Below are 17704 nucleotides of genomic sequence, written 5' to 3'. Positions count from 1 at the left end.
CATGCTGCAGCTTTTTTATAAAATTGTTTCCTGGCAGTAAAATCGTTTTGAAATGCTTAAGTGCAAGGACAAAAACAGCTGCAGTTTTAGAAGAAATGGTTTCAAGAATTCGGTAGGAAAAATAAATCTTCAGTTATTGATTGCATTAAAACAGTCCTATTCTGCCCCTCTGCGGATGGAAGCAGAAATACCAATGCAAAACTGTATCGACTTTTTTTTTTTTTTTTTTTTAATTCCAGTCTTCAGAAATTGAGTGTAGTTTACTTTCTCTCCCCACTTAAAAGAGATTCGATAGGCTTTAATATATAGCACAGCTAATTATCAAAACCTTAAAAGAAAGTGCAGTTCTTCAGGATAATTGCTTAGGGCTGTACCAGCAGTGCACCAGGAATTGTAGGCTGTAAGACAAAAAGATTGTTTCCAAAGATAAATTGTTTTGATTAATAACTGTAATATCCATTATTTTTAACTGATATTCAGTATTCACTTATTATTCAATGACAAAATAACTTGTATTGTTTTTATGAAGGTTCTATCCAGGTGTCATAAGTGCTCTGTATAAAGGTTCTCAGTGTGCTACTTGTGGGATGAGGTTTAAAGAAATACAGAGTGAACAATATAGCCGTCATCTAGATTGGCATTTTAGAATGAATAGAAGGGAAAAAGATGGTGCTAAAAAGCCATTTTCTAGGAGATTGTTTTATGAAATAAAGGTAGGTGGTTTTTTTTTTTTTTTTTTTTTTTTTTTTCCCCATTGGAACTTTAAAGAAGTTTTCTTAATATCATCAGTAATATGAAAGCTGTAGACTGGATCAGCTTTGCTAAAAATTTTAGGATTAGACATCAGAAATTTTTTTTAGTGTTTACAAATGAAATGACAAGTATATATATATATATATGCATGTATTTATTATAGATAATACTATCAGCTTTTTTTTTGTTTTTTTGTTTGTATGTTTTATTTATTTATTTATTTATTTTTTATTTATTTTTATTATTATTTTTTTAATGTTGTAGGACTGGATCCAGTTTAAAGAATTTGAAGACCTGGAAGAAAGAGGTATGTTTTTATATTCATTTTCACAATCAGTGATTATACGAAATTGAAAATTCTTAGATAGTTAAATAAACTATGGCAAAAGATTTCCAACTGTAAATTCTTTTCAAGTGTGTACTAAAACTATTAAATTCCTTGTGAAAACAAGTCAACAAATAAAATATGTTATCTCATTCAAATATATCTAATTAAAATTGCCCAGTTTTATCACTGAGTTTTGTATGATGGTATTTGATATGGAGTAAAAAAAAAAAAAAAAAAATTTTTTTTCCCCCCCTTCCCAGCTCCGAGTTATTTTGAGCTTCAGGCTGGTGGTGGACAATCAAAGGCAGAAGAACATGAGCCAATTTACAGTGTCCGAGCTGGTGAATGTGAAACAGAGGTTTGTGTGCAATAACTTTTTATATGAGATTTATTAAACTTCTTTTTGCTTCCCTTAGAATCTTCATGTTGTGTTCTTTATATCAGGGGTACCCAGAGTACAAGTTGTGCAAATCAAATATATGTATAAACTATGGTAAACTAAAACTACTCAATGTCCAAAAGAAAGTAATTGAATTATTTCACTTCTTTTTGCAAACTTATCTGTAAACTTATCAATGTCCAAACATAATTATTTTATTTCTTGTTATTTAAGAAATTTAGTAATGTTATTCAAAAATAAAAATATTATGTTGATTTTATCATTTATGAATTTTGTAAAGATCTTTAAAAGTCAGATTTGCTTTTGGATGCTTAACAAATTTATGGATGAATGCTCTCAAATTTCTCAATCATTAGTAGTGGTAGAAACAAAATTAGGTTGGTTTGTGTGTGGAATAAAAAATTCATGTAATGCATCAGAAACATTCAATATCATACTGAATTCGAAGTTTAAAATAATTTAGAAGTTGATTTGATATCTGAATTGGTAAGAAAATTATGTCATTTGGAAGCTTTATGAATTTCTTATAAATCTAGTGACAGTTACAACTTAGAAAGCAATGTTTCCTTTAGAAAATTTCGAAAATCTGTAAAATTTGAAGACAACAGATCTGTGGCTTACTTACCATGAAAACAGCATGCACAAGAATTATAGGACGATTTCGAAGCAGCAAAGAAACAATTAAGCTTCCTCCTTTTTTCATGAACACTAAATCCCTGCAAATTTCTATTTTCTTTCACAAACTGAATGACTGCGTTTTTCATTCGACAGGAGCCATATTTACTACTAAAAGGAACACTAAATAAACTGTATTTTATTTAAAGCAAATGCAGTTTACTAAAGCTTTTTTATGTTCACTTCAAAAGACTACAGATAGAAAAAACATCGGACTCCTAATTCCTTAAATTCATTCGCATCAGAAAGTGCATTCTTACCTCAAATTATATCCCCTTTTTCTCGAAATCCGAGATTAATGTTCTTGTTCATACTTGCATTGAATACAATGTGTGCTGTTTGTAGAATTATTTACTATTTCAAGCATTTCCTTCACACATGTTGTTCCCTTATCTTTTGTCAGTTCTGTATACCATTGTCTAAAAGCATGAAGAAAATATTCAAATTAATGGCTTCAAAAGATAAGAGCACAGCATGTGCATCTTTCAGTTTAGTAGTTTGGGAAGGAACATACCAGAGATTCCCAAGTTAATGAATATGGCATGTTAAGTGTAATTTATTGCAAGAACTGCCTTTCCAAGTATGTTTAATATTGTCTATTTTTGACTTTCCTAGCCACCACTTTCAAAAAATTGTTGCCGAACATTCTGATTTTATGCCATTAATGGATAAAAAATTATGTCATAATGCAATCATAGATCTTTGCTTTGGTTTTATGTAAATCTAATAAGTGCTAAAAAAAATGCAAGATTTTACTTATAAGGATGTAATTTTAGGGCATGGCCCTATCTAACTGGCCAAATCAATGTTTAACTATAAGGATGCAATGAAAGCCCCATGCAGTAACAAGCAAAGGCCATCCATACTGTTATATAAGCAGAAAGGCTAGGGTGCAGGAAGTGAGTAACAAAAAAGTTTAAAAATAGAATAACTAAAAGTAATACATCAGGGGCGTAGCTAGAGGAAGGCAAGGGGGGGCATCTGTCCCCGGGCGCAGAATCCATGGGGCGCCAAACTGATGTTACAACATTTTAGAATTAAATGTTTTCCATCCTTGGCAAGCAGTAGAGGGCGCGAAATCTTCAGTTGTCCCTGGGCGTTGAAAACCCTAGCTATGACTCTGTAATACATAAAAACAGTTCTAAAGAGATACCCTCTTTGCTCATTAGATCTGAACACATACGTACAAATCAATAAATAATGTGAACTTGGGGATTTAAATTAGCTATTGTTTATCTGATTTTCTGTTTCACTTTGAAAAAGTGATTAAAATTTGGGACTTGCCTTTAATGGAAGAGCATGCAATGAGCCTTTTGAAAATAACGGGTTCCTGGCATCAAGAAAACTGTGCTAATGTGATGATATGTGACTTTATTTGAAAATGGATAAACAATGGGGATGCAGTGAAAAAAATTATGGCAAACAGTTTAAGTCTTTTATGTAATATATTCATAACTTGGGTCTCTTGATTACCTACCTAATTAAAAAGTGATCAGTTCCTTCAAACTTTTACTGAAGTGTATGTTTAGTGTCATGCTTGTCGGAATGGCAGAGACGTGACACAATACATTATTGGAAAATGAATCCTTTATTATATAGAAGCACGACTTTTATGTACAAATATTTACATGACGTTGATATTATATGATTTAAGAAAATAACTTCAATGAAACACAGTTGTTTAATACCTTGTGTAAATACACATATACATTCTTTGTTGCATTTGCTAATTAAATCTAAAAACTCAATATTCAAATCAAATAATAGAGAAATTTTGCTTACCTGTCAGATGCAGCAAGGATTCTCGCCTTTTGTCATTTTATCCAATTTTTATTGACGATACAATAAATACATTTACAATAAAGAAGCACTTATAAACTTAGTTCGCAATTCGCACTAAATTGTAATTTGTTGTTACATCACTCACAGTCATCAAAGTTCTGAAATCCTCAAAGGAATTCAGGTGCACACAGCGCCATCTGGTTCAAATACAGTTTCTACACCTTACAAATTAATCTGCCACACTGGCTAAAATTGAACTCGGATGTAAATGCCCTACCACGCTTTCTGCAGACAGCTCTTGTCTGTCTCGCTTGCTGGATTCTTACCGCGAGGCAGGCAGCTGATTGGCTGACTGCAGCCAGATACATGACACACCCCCCCCCCGGTAAGATTGTGCTACGCCAAAGCGAAGCAGAATCTGAAAGCTGAACCAGAATCTGAGTTCACAAATTTAAATTGTGTACTCCATAAGCCAATGCTTAATAATTAATGCATTTATTAATATTTAAATAGTCTCACATTGAAATAAACAATTAAGAACTTAAATGACATATATAAACACTTTTACAAATGTTGCCTAATATCTTGCCAATGCTTGCCTAATATTTCATTATATATTTTTTCTTAACCAAATAAATTCAAAATATATGACATGTATACATGACGTAATAACAATATTGGAGTTCTGTAGTAAAACATATATGCAATACTATTTCAAAACAGAATATTATAATGCAACATTAAATAAATTCCTTTTTTTTTTTTTTTTTCTCCAAAACAGATGGAAAGTAGCTGTTGTACAATTCCGGAACAAAAGAAAAATAACTAATGTAAAGTCTTAAACATATCAGTTCATACTTAGTTCATACCTATTTCATTCACCAACTAGTCTTGAAAGACTATCTGCAGTTTTTAATTGTGCACCAGGGCAATGAGAAATATGAATATTATAGCGCTGAAGTGCCATTGCCCATATTTGTAATTTGGCAGATTGAGGTGCCGACTTATGCAAATATATTACGGTCTGTGATCAGCTTGATATTTGATCCAAATACCCAACACTCAAATTTTTTTAATGGTCACACAATGACATAAGCCTCACGTTCAATAGTTGACCAATTCTCGACATCTCAAGTTTTCGAAAGTTTTTGACTGGATAGGATGCAAACTGCCTTAGCTGTCTTGTTGTGACAAGCATGCACCAACACCATATGAACTAGCATCACACTGCATGATATAAGGTTTTTCTGGATCTGGGGTGTAAAGTTTTGGTGCTTCACACAGTCGACATTTCAGATCTTGAAATGCTGATTCCTATATATCAGTCCGTGGAATTATATCAGGAATTTTCTTTTTCCTAAGCTCCGTCAATTGGTGAGCTATTTCTGCATAATTCTTTATGTAATCATGATAATAGTTGAATAAGCCTAATGCACTCTTTAGAGCAGTCTTCGTTTTAGGACTTTTCATAATATCGATGGCTTGCAATTTTTCAGGATCAGGTTGATGTCTTCCAGCTCCTATTATATGTCCTAAATACTTTATCTCCGAATGTGCAAAAACACATTTCTTTACATTCACCATAAATCTGAGATCACTTAATGTAGTTAGCACAGCATCTAAATGCTTGAGATGTGAATTCCAATCTGGTGAAAAGATAGCAATACCATCAATATAGGCTTTGCAAAAATCACTATGTTTTCTTAAGGCATCATTCATCACTCGCTCAAAAGTAGAAGCTGCATTTCTTAATCCGAAAGGCATCACCTCCCAACGGTATTGGAAATGATGTCTTGAATGATGTTAAATCACGACTTTCTTCTTCTAAAGGTATTTCTCAATAACCTTTCAAAACATCTAAACAAGTGATAATATTCGCATGTCCAATTTTATTGATTAGATCAGTCATATTCTCCATTGGAAAATCAACAGGCTTGGTTACTTGGTTCAACAATCTAAAGTCAATACATAAACACATACTTCCGTCTTTCTTGGCAACACATATGAGTGGGTATGCTATTTTAGCTTCACTTGGCTCAATAAGACCCAAGCTCTCTAATTTGATTTGCTTATCTACTCCAGGTAACAACCAAATTCTATGTTCACCAACACTGGCTGTTTGGATCTTACAGAATAATGCGATATGCTTGAGTAAAAGCTTGTGTAATTCCTTTTGTTTGCTGCCATCTAAATGACAAATATCCACCTCGATGTCCCTGTCTCCTTTATTTGGAGTTGGGTGAATTTCCCCACACTCAGAATCATCTTCAAATATTACTCCCACAGTTTGTGCTTGGACATAAAATTTTCTTATTTTGTTTACATGAACATGCCACACACTCCCATCTGGTAATTTAACCTTATAAGAATGAGGATTTACTCTTTCAACAATTTCACATGGTCCTGTCCACCTAGCATATAGCTTGTTGCTAGAGTCTGGTATAAGTAAATATACTAGATCACCATTTTTAAATTCTTTCATATTTTTCCAGCGGTTAAAATAATGTGCGTAAGCTTCTTGTTTTTCCGCGGCAGATAAAGAAGTGAGCTCAGGGGCTTTTTCTAAATTTATCTTTAATTCTTGTAGATGATCAACTGTTGAATTACTCAGATTAAGAGGTAATGGTATTTCACCAGACCATGATGATTTTAATACAGCTAAGGGACCTCTAACTTCACGACTGTACATAAGCATAAATAGAGATACACTTGTAGTGCAGTTTGGAATTTCACGATACGCAAAAAGTAGATAAGGTATATGCTTGTCCCAATTAACAGGATCTGTGCAAATTACATGATGTAACTTTGTTTAAATACCCGATTCCATGTTTCCACTGAGCCGTTTGATGCTGGGTAACCAGGTGTAGAAAAACAACGATGAGTTCCTAACCTTTTTTCGAATTCTTGAGTTAACTGTGAGGTAAAATTAGTGCCTTGATCACTACAAATTACTTCTGGAATACTGGTTTTCATAAAAATGTCTAAAAGAGCATCACAAGTAGCTTTGGCGGAAAGACGTTTTAAAGGTATGACTTCTGACCATTTTGAATAATTATCTATCAAACACAATATTTACGTAGGTAAGTTGAAAAATAAGTTTCCCCTGTCGACTGTGGTCAGAGTTGTGTAAGTCAAAAAATAGAATGAGACATTAAAGATATGACATACCTTTATTTTTCCACATAGGTACCAAGTGCATTGAGACATTTGTCATATCGCTTGATAAGCTTCAAAAAGCCCTCCAGGAAAAAATCAGGGTTTTGCATATGGAAGAAGTATTGAATGGCTTGTTTCACTTCAGTATTGCGAAAGAAGGTCAAGACAACTCCCTCTGCAGGTAAAGTGCTCCTCACAGTTTTCTGGGACGCCCAAGGAGTTTTGTTGCTGGACTTTTTGGAGGTTGGAACTATCAATGCTACGCGTACTGTGACACCCTGTCGAAATTGAAAGAGGCGATTCGGAAAAAGCGGCCTGGCCTTCTCACCTCTGGCGTTCTGCTGTTGGATGACAATGCCAGATCACATTCGGCGACGGCAATGCAAAACCATATTGCAACTCTTGGTTGGGAGCGCCTACACCATCCGCCATACAGTCCTGATCTTGCACCAAGCGACTTCCATCTGTTTCCGGCTTTGAAGAAAAATCTCGGGGGAAGGCGCTTTGGAAGCAATACTGAAGTGAAACAACCTATTCAACGCTTCTTCCATATGCAAAGCCCTGATTTTTTCCTGGAGGGCTTTTTGAAGCTTATCAAGCGATATGACAAATGTCTCAATGTACTTGGTACCTATGTGGAAAAATAAAGGTATGTCATATCTTTAATGTCTCATTCTATTTTTTGACTTTCATACACAACTCTGACCACAGTCGACAGGGGAAACTTATTTTTCAACTTACCCTCGTATGTTTCCTTCCTGAAGGCGGTGAAATTTCATCAGTCAAATCTATATTTACTGTATGAAAGGGATATGGCGCACGAACAATAGGAGTAATCAGAATTTTATCTAATTGTCTTTCCATATTTTTTAATTGACATCTTTCGCATGTTCTACAATAATTGTATACATTTTTGGATATGTTCAGCCAATAAAATGAAAGCTTAGTTTTCCACATACCTAAATGATTTCCAAATATGAAATCATGAGCTATTTGAAGGACTTTATTTGGATAATTCTCGTGCAAAACTAACTGTTGTTTGTTTCCCCCACAAATTGTTTCTTTATGAAATAATAATTCGTCCTGTAAAAAGAAATTATTCTTCCCTAATTCTGCGTCCTTAAAAGATTTTATTAATGTTTGACAATTTCTCTGGTCGACCTTAAATTTTTTTCGATTCCGAATAATTCATCATCCTGATTTGCAACTGAGCTATAAAAAAGATTTACAGTACTATATCATTTTGAGGACCATAAAAAAATTGCAACAAAAATGTATGTGCCAAATCTAGCAAATGCGCTCATTTAACAGCGCGCCAAATCTAGCGCACACACCCTTGACTTTATCTATTTACACGTCGACCTATTTTCACTTAAAAAGTAAAAGAAAATTGACAAAAATGCGATTGTTCTTACCCTTGTAAAAAGCGGCAAACAAATAAGTGGGGGATTTTGCACTTTACCGAGAATTTTTTCAAAGAAAAGGCATCATTCATTATAGAATATTATGTTTGAACAACCAACAAGAGGAACTTATGCTTTAGCAATAACTCGGTAGCGAAATAGCGATGCAGGCATCCATTCAGTTATGTTTAGCAATTTTTATATAAATTATAATAATGATCTGAAATAGTTATTTACTCTTATGCTTCCATTCAGTCATCTTTAGCCTTTTTTATATATAAATTATAATAATAAAAGAGTATTATATGAAATTAACCTTTCATCTAAATTAAAACATCAATCTTAGATAGTTATTTACTATTATACTTCCTTTCTTGCGTTAGGATTTCCGCAATTATTTTTGGCAGCACCGGCATCAACAATAGTTTGGCTTTTTTTACGGCCCTAAAAACTCAATAGTACCAGATTTACATTTGACAATTCAATAGTGCCGACCTTAAGTTGTTTTTGTTTATGAGTTTCCGGTTTCATCTCAGGGAAAACTGTTGATTCATTCTTGTCTTCAAATATGCAATCCCATACATCTGGTGTAATTAAACATTGAATTTATCTGTCAACGCAAAAAGAGATTCTATGTACGAATATAGACAACTATTTGGTTTTTTGTAATAAATGGGAATAGTTGCTAGCGTTGCCTCTATGACGTCGCCGAATGCAGAACTTAAAATGATTTTACCCTTACTCTCTATTTTTAAATCAGGAATGAATGTAGTGTTCAAAATTGGTATTTCTGTACCTGAATCTTCTATTTCTTCTACTTGCTTCCCTGCAATGTAAATAGTAATCTTTTCCAAGGAATAAAAATTAAGTTTTCCATTGGAACACTCGCGTTTTTGTAAATGTTTAGAATTTACATTTGTAACAACTGCATTGTTCTTCGGTTTACTTGAAGTGTTAACTTTTGGTTTGACCAGAAAATTATCGTTCTCTTTATTGGACATCTCAAATTTATTTCGCCTGTTCAGGAATCCTTAGATAAATGTAAACTGCTACTACACACGTAACATTCTCACGGTTTAAATGACTGTTTCTGTTCATTTACCACTGAATCTTTTCTTAGTGTTGGTGGAATATATTTAGAGTTTTTGTTGCATGAATCACTAAAATTAGTGCATTTATCACCTCTTATGTCATCAAAAGATTTACTTTTTGTGATGAAATATGTGTCACATTCCTTTGCTAGTTCTTCCGGACGAAGCCAACTTTCACCTTGTTGAACTGCAACATGGCACATTAAATCATTATCCAATGTTAAAAAAGTTTGTCAGAAATTATTATTTAATTAAAGACTCAAAATCATTGACATTTCTACTTTTACAGTAATGCATCCAACATGATCTTAAACTAGAGGCAAACTGCAAATGAGTTTCCCCCATCAACCTTTGAGCTTGGCGAAAGTTTTCGAAACATAATTGACGATTGTTCATATTCCTTAAGGATTAAAGATTTAATTTCCTCATAATCTTTCAAATCATCATCTTTAATATATACTATAATATTAGAAGATTTATCACCTATCATTTAAGTAAAATTTCATGATTAAAAACCCTTTCTATTGAATCAAAAAATAAGTTCCATGCTTCATCCTTTTTAGGTACACAAATCGATAATGTCTGTACAGCTTTCAAAAGCTTGTCTAATGAAAGTGTATTTTCTACGTTGTTACTGGATTCGCTGCTACTTTCGATTTGCATCAAATACGGTTTCGCAATTTCCTCTGACTTTTTCCTTTCTTCAACCGTAGTATTAAGGAATTCAGTGACAAAATCTTTATCTTTCAAATATTTTTTAAAACTTAAAAGCTTATCTTTTAATTCTACAACTTTTAAAATGGAATCGGCTTCTTCACCGAGTTCCTTCAACACTGAAATCAAATCACTTTTAATTACTCCCTTAAACATATTTATAAGAAATTTTCTTTAAAAATTACAGCAAAAAATTTTCACATTTTCTCAAAATCCATTCACCTTCATTCTCTGGTTCTCGTAAGAGAACATGCTATCATACGTGTTGGGATGGCAGAGATGTGACACAATACATTATTGGAAAATGAATCCTTTATTATATAGAAGCACGACTTTTATGTACAAATATTTACATGACGTTGATATTATATGATTTAAGAAAATAACTTCAATGAAACACAGTTGTTTAATACCTTACAAATTAATCCGCTACGCTGGATAAAATTGAACTCAGGCATAAACGCCTTACCACACTTTCTGCAGACAGCTCTTGTCTGTCTCACTTGCTGGATTCTTACCGTGAAGCAGGCAGCTGATTGGCTGACCACAGCCAGATGCATGACATTTTCATTTCATATCTTTAAAAAGCCTATGAAAATGTGTCATTATTATTATTATTATTATTATTATTATTATTATTTTTAATTTTGTGTGTATGTGTGTGTCTAAAATGCTTCCCCTTCAAAATCTTACATATGTGAAATGTAGGTTTGTGTGATATTCAAGTTTATGACAAGTAAGATGATTGCTTTTATAATTTTAGGCTGGAAATTTAATCCATTCATTTGACTGTTCTACCTTAAATTGTATTTTTTTTCACTCAGCTATCCAAAAATTTAATGTATGTACCATTTCCAGACAATTGTGCCTTTATTCTGTTGAACGTGATGTGTATGCAGTTTATTTTTACACACCCTTTTGCGCTAAAAGCAGTTTTTATTTGTAACTTTTATTATGAACCTTTTAATTTAAAATTTTCTTTTTTCCAGTATTAAGAGATTTTTTTTTTTTTTTTTTTTTTTTTTTTTTTGGATTGATTCAGTCTTGAAATTTCTGACACTCATCTTATTTTTATTATTTAAATAATTTGACTGTTGTTCTTTTATAATTGCTGTGTGTGGTTTTCTCTAAATTAGATTTACCTAATTTAAATTTTTAATAATTCTGCAGGATGCGAGTATTGTAAAATGATCGTACGATCTTTTTTTTTTTTTATAAATTAATACAATGCTTGAATTTAATGCAATTAATACAATATTTGTTTTTCTGCTTCATGCATAAAAATACTGTTGCTCCTACGTTCATGCATGTACACTTCAGCAAATTAATCCATTAACTGCCTAAACTACAAGGAATGACTCTTTTTCTCTGGAAAATAATAACAAATATTAAATTAAACATTTATAACATAAATTTACATTGAAAATTTTAAAAAAATGCTCTTACCCGTGGAAAAAGTGAATGTTGCATTCACGCAACATCAGCGTAATAAGACTACAGATGTTTAGTAAGTAGGATTGTACTTGTGCTATGCTTCCTTGAGTGGAGCACTGGATTACTTTTTACTTGTATAACGTTTTATAAATCTACAAACCATTTGTAATTAATTTAATATTAAAATATACATTATATTTCTTTTATAAATACAATACAGATTATTTATCAGAGGATTTTATCTTTACAAATACAAATTATTTCAGTTGAAAGATTCAAGCATGAAAAGCTTCACTATAATCATGATGTAAAGCTACATTACATACTTTGCATCTATAAACAGTCTGGCTATGGCATTCTTTACAATGAACTCTTTTGTTATCTTCGGACTTTACGATGAAATGTTTATGCAATAGTCTCCATGCAATAGTTTTTGAATGCTGAATTTACTAGGTCTTCCTGTTGCTGATCTAATTCTGGCTAATTCTAAACTCTCAATAGGAGTGTATGCAATCTTGCGTCTGAAATCTAAAAGAGACTTTTTATTTCCAGTAGTAGAAAGTCGTGATATTTACCATGCATTTATTTAACAAGGCTACATCAATGCAATTAGTAAATATTGGCCACCATCATTTTTTGCCACAAACTCTTATTCTGTAATTGGTTACTAAATTGTCACATAAATCGACTCCTCCCATTTTGGTATTGTATTGTTCGATAAGATGAGGCTGAGATATAAAAACCTTTTTCCTTTGCGTTTTTACTCCTATCCACTAATTTTACCTTGTATTTTGTCTGTTAGTTTCTCTTCTATCTCTTTCTTCATTTTCTTCCTGAGACATAACTGATGGTTCCTTTTTTATCCATTTCAAGTTTTCACTTTTCTGCTTTTTAAACTTTTTCATGTGACTAGCACTGCTTTTAGAAGGCTGAAATTTAAAAATATTATTGTCATTCCCTTCTTCTTCATCACTAGCTTTTGCAATTTCTGGGGGAACAACAACAATATCGGTTTCATTCTGCTCATTATTAACATTATTATCATCTATTTCTTCATCAAAAAATCTTTGAAGGTCTTCTTATGATGTGAGATACCTTGTTATAGACATTTTTAAAGCAGCCAGAACATCGAAAGAAATGAGTAAAAAATTAGATTACCTGTTTCCTGCTGACGTTGCGTCAGCACAGCACCTGTTTTCCCTTCCTTCCCAACATAAATATAAACATCTGATTGATGTAATGTTCTGATAAATGGTGACCTTGACTAAAAATATATCACTAAAAAAGATGGTGATTCTTTTGTTAAATATTTTCGGCAAAAATACCGGGTCAAAAATTTTGCTTAAAGTATGAGATTAATTATTTATAAACAAAATGATTGTTGAAGGCAATTATTTTTTTACAGAAATAATCTTCATAATATTTCCTACACAAAATCATCTGCTGGTATAAAATATATTAGGTAGTTATATGCGCATTTATTTTGACCGTTGCGTCAATGCAACACCAGCAGCTAATGTGGTTGAATAATGTCCTTCTAGTTTTCGAGCTGCCTAGAATTTTTCCATGAGCAGGATATGCATTTCTTGCAAGAATTGTTTTATGTGTATCAATTCTTTTGCTAGTAATGATCATAAGAAGGAATTTGAAGTAGTTGTAGCATCTCTTTTATTTTTATATAGGTTAATAATTCTTCTCTCTTTATGTTCTACTGAAAGTTTACATGGAATTTATCTGATTGAGGTGATTTGAATGTCAAATGGACATCATAATTTGCTGCAGAATAATTATGTAATACGCATAATTTTGCAATTGCAGATATTTCATTGTAGCTATTGGTTTAAATTGAGAAGGGCAAAAGTTAATAGTATTACTTTATGAAAAGCCCTCACCAGTAACCAAGTAGTTAAGATCACTGAATAGTGGGAATTCAACCCATATTCTATACCAGGCAAATGGGCTGGCTGCATGGTTGCTTTTTATGATTTTTTTCCATGTGTAACAGTTTCCCTTAAAATGTCCTCCACAAAGGCAACAATTTTCTTAGGCAGATAGCCCTAGTGAGTTTTGCCGTATTCAATTAACCTAGCCTAAGCTATTTCTGTAGATGATTTAAGTGTCATATTGGAATTTTTATGTAGCGAACCAATAATTAGAAGTAGTTGCTTTTGGAATTTTGCGTAGTGTTGAAATGCCACTAGCAAACATTGTGGGTGAAATTGGGTGCAGAATTTCTTCAAATTAAGGTACACAATAAAAATTGGAGCAATGTACTGATTTAGTGTTATGATTAAATTGTTTAGAGTTATGTAACATTATTAAAATATGCAAAGATACAAAGCAATAAAAATGCTTCAGTATTGAAATGACACTGATAGACATTCTAGTATTAAATGATATATGAATATGCTTTTTATCAATAAAACAAGTTTTTATGCTAGTAGATGTAAGGGAAACATGCCAACTTGAATTAAAAATTTGGCAGAGTTTAACCTCAGGCTGGCATTTATGAATTATGTGCATTTCAAGTGAATCTGTTTTAGCTCAGTTTTTATTTTTGTTGTTTAAGATTCAGTCATAGTTTGGTTTTGTTGAATAAGAGCAAACGTCATAATGAATTTTCAAGATTTTTATGCAACATTTTTAAATGGCATACTATACAAAGAAAAAAAGATGCTCTATTCTTCATAAATTAATTACAAATCCAAGAAATTGTGGTAATTTGCATAGGAATGCTATAGTTTTTGTATACTTGATCTGAGCACTGTAGAAAAACTAGTATGAGTCATCATGTGGTATGGAACTTTTTTAAATGAATGTTACATTGCAAAATAGCTTAACTTGCCAGCTTAGTTGATAGAATGTAATTTAAATGTTGTCTTAGCTGTTCTAAAAGTTTTTTTGCCTTTTTTCCTTGTCAAGTCAATAAATATGTTTTTGTGAAAAAAAATAATTTTCATAATTTAATAAGAAGCAATATTAAAATTTTGAAGTTTTTGTTTCTTCTTTATTTTCAGAAATGTGCTGTTTGTGGTGAACAATTTCAGTTGTTTTGGGTCGAAGAAGAAGAAGAATGGCATTTAAGGCATGCTGTAAGACATAATGAACAGGTATGGTTATACATAAATCAGCGATTAATTATTATTATTTTGTTAATTAAATTTGATAGTAAGAAACAAGCTTCTCACTTTTTTATGTGCATGAATGTAGTCTATATGGGATAAACTAAATTCTTCTTGGTTTTATCCAAAATTTAATAGTGTCATTTTTAAGATAATTAACAAATATTTACAAAGTGGAAACCATGTTGTAAAAATGGTATGTTTGCTTTTTCCTACAAATGGGATTCTGTGAACACTGTTGAAAACTTCCACTGTAGGAAGTTAAACTACTTAAAAAAACTATTCTTATTGAACATCAGAAATCTGGGTCACACTACTCTGCATGGAAGCGAAAGGGATGTTCTGTATCATTTTAATCCATGTTTGTAAATCTCTAAGCATGTGACGCTTTCCTGTTCTGTTATGCTACAATTATAGAGAGTTTGTGGGCTTCCTTGAAGGTGATTAATCATTTCATTGTCATATAACTTTCTTTTCTTGCAAATACAGCTTTTTAAAAAATGCATGGTGGTTTCAGTGTTGCCTGCCTGAGTGACAGCAAATAAAATACTAGATGGAAATCGCAGAACTATTTTTTGCAGTCAGATTTTTTGTGATTATTTTTATAATTTTATGAAATTTACATTTCAATATTAGTATATATTCCCCTCCCTATGAATATTTTATTTATTTAAGAAAAATGGGTAGATCTTTATGATAACTAATAGTGTGCTTAATTTGAACAATTGACTGATTCGGAGAAAATATGAAAAATGAATATATAGGAATAAAAAAAGTAGTATCTCTAAAGCAAATATAAAAAGAGATTTGGGTATTTGTTGGAGCAGTATGAAAATTAATTTCTGAGAGAGAACAATTGTTGATCATTCTTGAATTCTAGTTTGTTAAAAAAGAAAATACCTATTGTGAACATATCAAGACATGTTAAGAGCATAAGATAAATGCCTTGCTTTTCTAGTGACAGTGTCTTGTAGTTTCTCATTTGATAAACAGGAGTTTGTGTTGGATTGTTCCTTGAAATGTAGAGGACTCTCTGTTTAACTTCATTGCCAATGTATTTTGATGCCTGAAGTGATTGAATTTGGAACTTAAATATAGTATTCTGTCAAATATATTTTTATATCAATTATGTATAAAAATTCAGTGTATGTGTGATGCATTAAATGTCTTTTTATATTGATTAATTTAAATTTTTTAGGCTTATCATCCAGCATGTTATGAAGATTTTAAGAAGGTATGATATATATTTTATATCTATATATATTTATGAATAATTTATTTAAAAATTTTTGTGAACAGAATATTTTGTTCTGAGATATATTTTGAAGTTATGAATTTTTTATTTTCAGACTCAGTATTTAAAATAAATTTTTGTTTTGATAATTTATGTTAACTTTTCATGGTAAATATTATGAATGCATAAGATAATGTGAAGATGGGTAGAAAGTTTTTATGGTTAAGTACACAGAAAAGTATTAAAATTTGTTTATGCTCAGAAATATTTTAAAAGAGAATATTTGTTATCAATCTTTTAATTGTATACTTTGAGCATCAAAATATTTTGGTAATGTCTACCTTAAAAATTCCTTTTAAATATTAATATTGCAAGTGAGGAATTGGGGCTTGTTCTCCCTTCTAAACCAGCTTGAATTATAGAAATAATTTCATCATTATCTAAAGGTAATTTTTTAAGCTAAGATAAGCTTGGGCTCAAGGGATTAAACTGAATTTTAAAATCTGTTTATCTTCTTCTTATATTAAATTGAAGATTTCTTAAATGCATATAATATTTTAAGGAATGTGAGCATTTTTATCAAATAGGCTTCAATAGATTTTTAATTCAGAATTTTCATTTTATAGGCTTCAGAATGTGTTGAAACTACAAATGTTGAAGAAGTGCCTTCTCCTATAGAAGAAGCAGATGAAGAGTCTGATAAAACACAACTGCCATCTGTTTCAGATGAGCTTGATGTCACATTCATAAAACAAGAAATTATAGATGATGCTGGGGAAATAAAAATTGATACAGCTATAGAAAGCTCTGAACATTCTGATGAAGTATCCATAAAAGTAGAAGAAACAAATAACAGTCAAAATGACAATGCATCTAGTGAAGTATCATTGAACATAAAAGTAGAAGCTGATATTGAGAGTCATACAGCTAGTACAGACGTTGAGTCATCTGAGCAGACTAATGAAAACATTGAAATGGCAGTTGTAAAAATGGACACTGATGTAACAGAAGTGCAGCTGCCTAATGCCAAAGAATTAAAAGTGCAAGTACCTGATGCCAGTGAAGTAGATGAACAGTTGCCTAGTACCAGTGAAACAAAGATGCAGATATCTGATGTCAATGAAGGACAGTCATCTGATGTCAAGCCTAATGAGGAAGCTAGTACAAGCTTAGACATTGAGGAAGAACCTGAATTCCGTCCTCCAACCCCAGATCCTAGATTTCAAGTTATGGAGCCTGTTTCTAGAGGAACAGAACTATCAGCATTATGTTGCATCATGTAATTAATGTTTGGACTTCTGTACATACAAAAAAATTGTGATATTGTATATAGCAAAGTATCTGTGATCAGAACAATAAAATGTTCTCTTTTTATCAGATTTGAAAATTAGTTTACAATTTTAATTTAAAATTTTATTTTACAATTATTACTAACAATTATAACTTCTTTGTGTTTGGCATAACTAGAAAAATTCTCATCCAGAGAAACTTATGAGCCAGAAATTTATGTTGTTTAATACTTCAGTTCCATCTGCTTGTATTATGAAGACGTTCAGAATAATTATCGAACTATGATAGTTCTCAAACTGTATAGTTTCCTAGTATAACTTCA

At 31.7% G+C, this 17704-nt stretch overlaps 1 protein-coding gene across 2 annotated transcripts in view; it reads left to right on the top strand.

Annotated features, from left to right (window-relative positions):
* The window catches only part of LOC118187545 (uncharacterized), a 128352-nt gene extending 110881 nt beyond the window's left edge, over positions 1–17471 (top strand). For both annotated transcript variants that reach the window (XM_085818574.1, XM_085818573.1), the window contains 6 exons: positions 530–713; positions 1018–1060; positions 1342–1439; positions 14754–14846; positions 16057–16092; positions 16719–17471. In XM_085818574.1, coding sequence (XP_085674700.1) covers positions 530–713; positions 1018–1060; positions 1342–1439; positions 14754–14846; positions 16057–16092; positions 16719–17375 — 1111 coding nt within the window. In that variant the 3' untranslated portion in view covers positions 17376–17471. The remainder of the gene's footprint in view (positions 1–529; positions 714–1017; positions 1061–1341; positions 1440–14753; positions 14847–16056; positions 16093–16718) is intronic.
* The last annotated feature ends 233 nt before the right edge of the window (positions 17472–17704 follow it).

The sequence above is a fragment of the Stegodyphus dumicola genome, chromosome 6, assembly GCF_044657685.1.
Source record: "Stegodyphus dumicola isolate Sdum_Otavi_A_Nest chromosome 6, ASM4465768v1".
Classification (NCBI taxonomy): domain Eukaryota; kingdom Metazoa; phylum Arthropoda; class Arachnida; order Araneae; family Eresidae; genus Stegodyphus; species Stegodyphus dumicola.
Note: the sequence above shows the minus strand (reverse complement) of the source record. Positions and strands in the feature narration are given on the sequence as shown.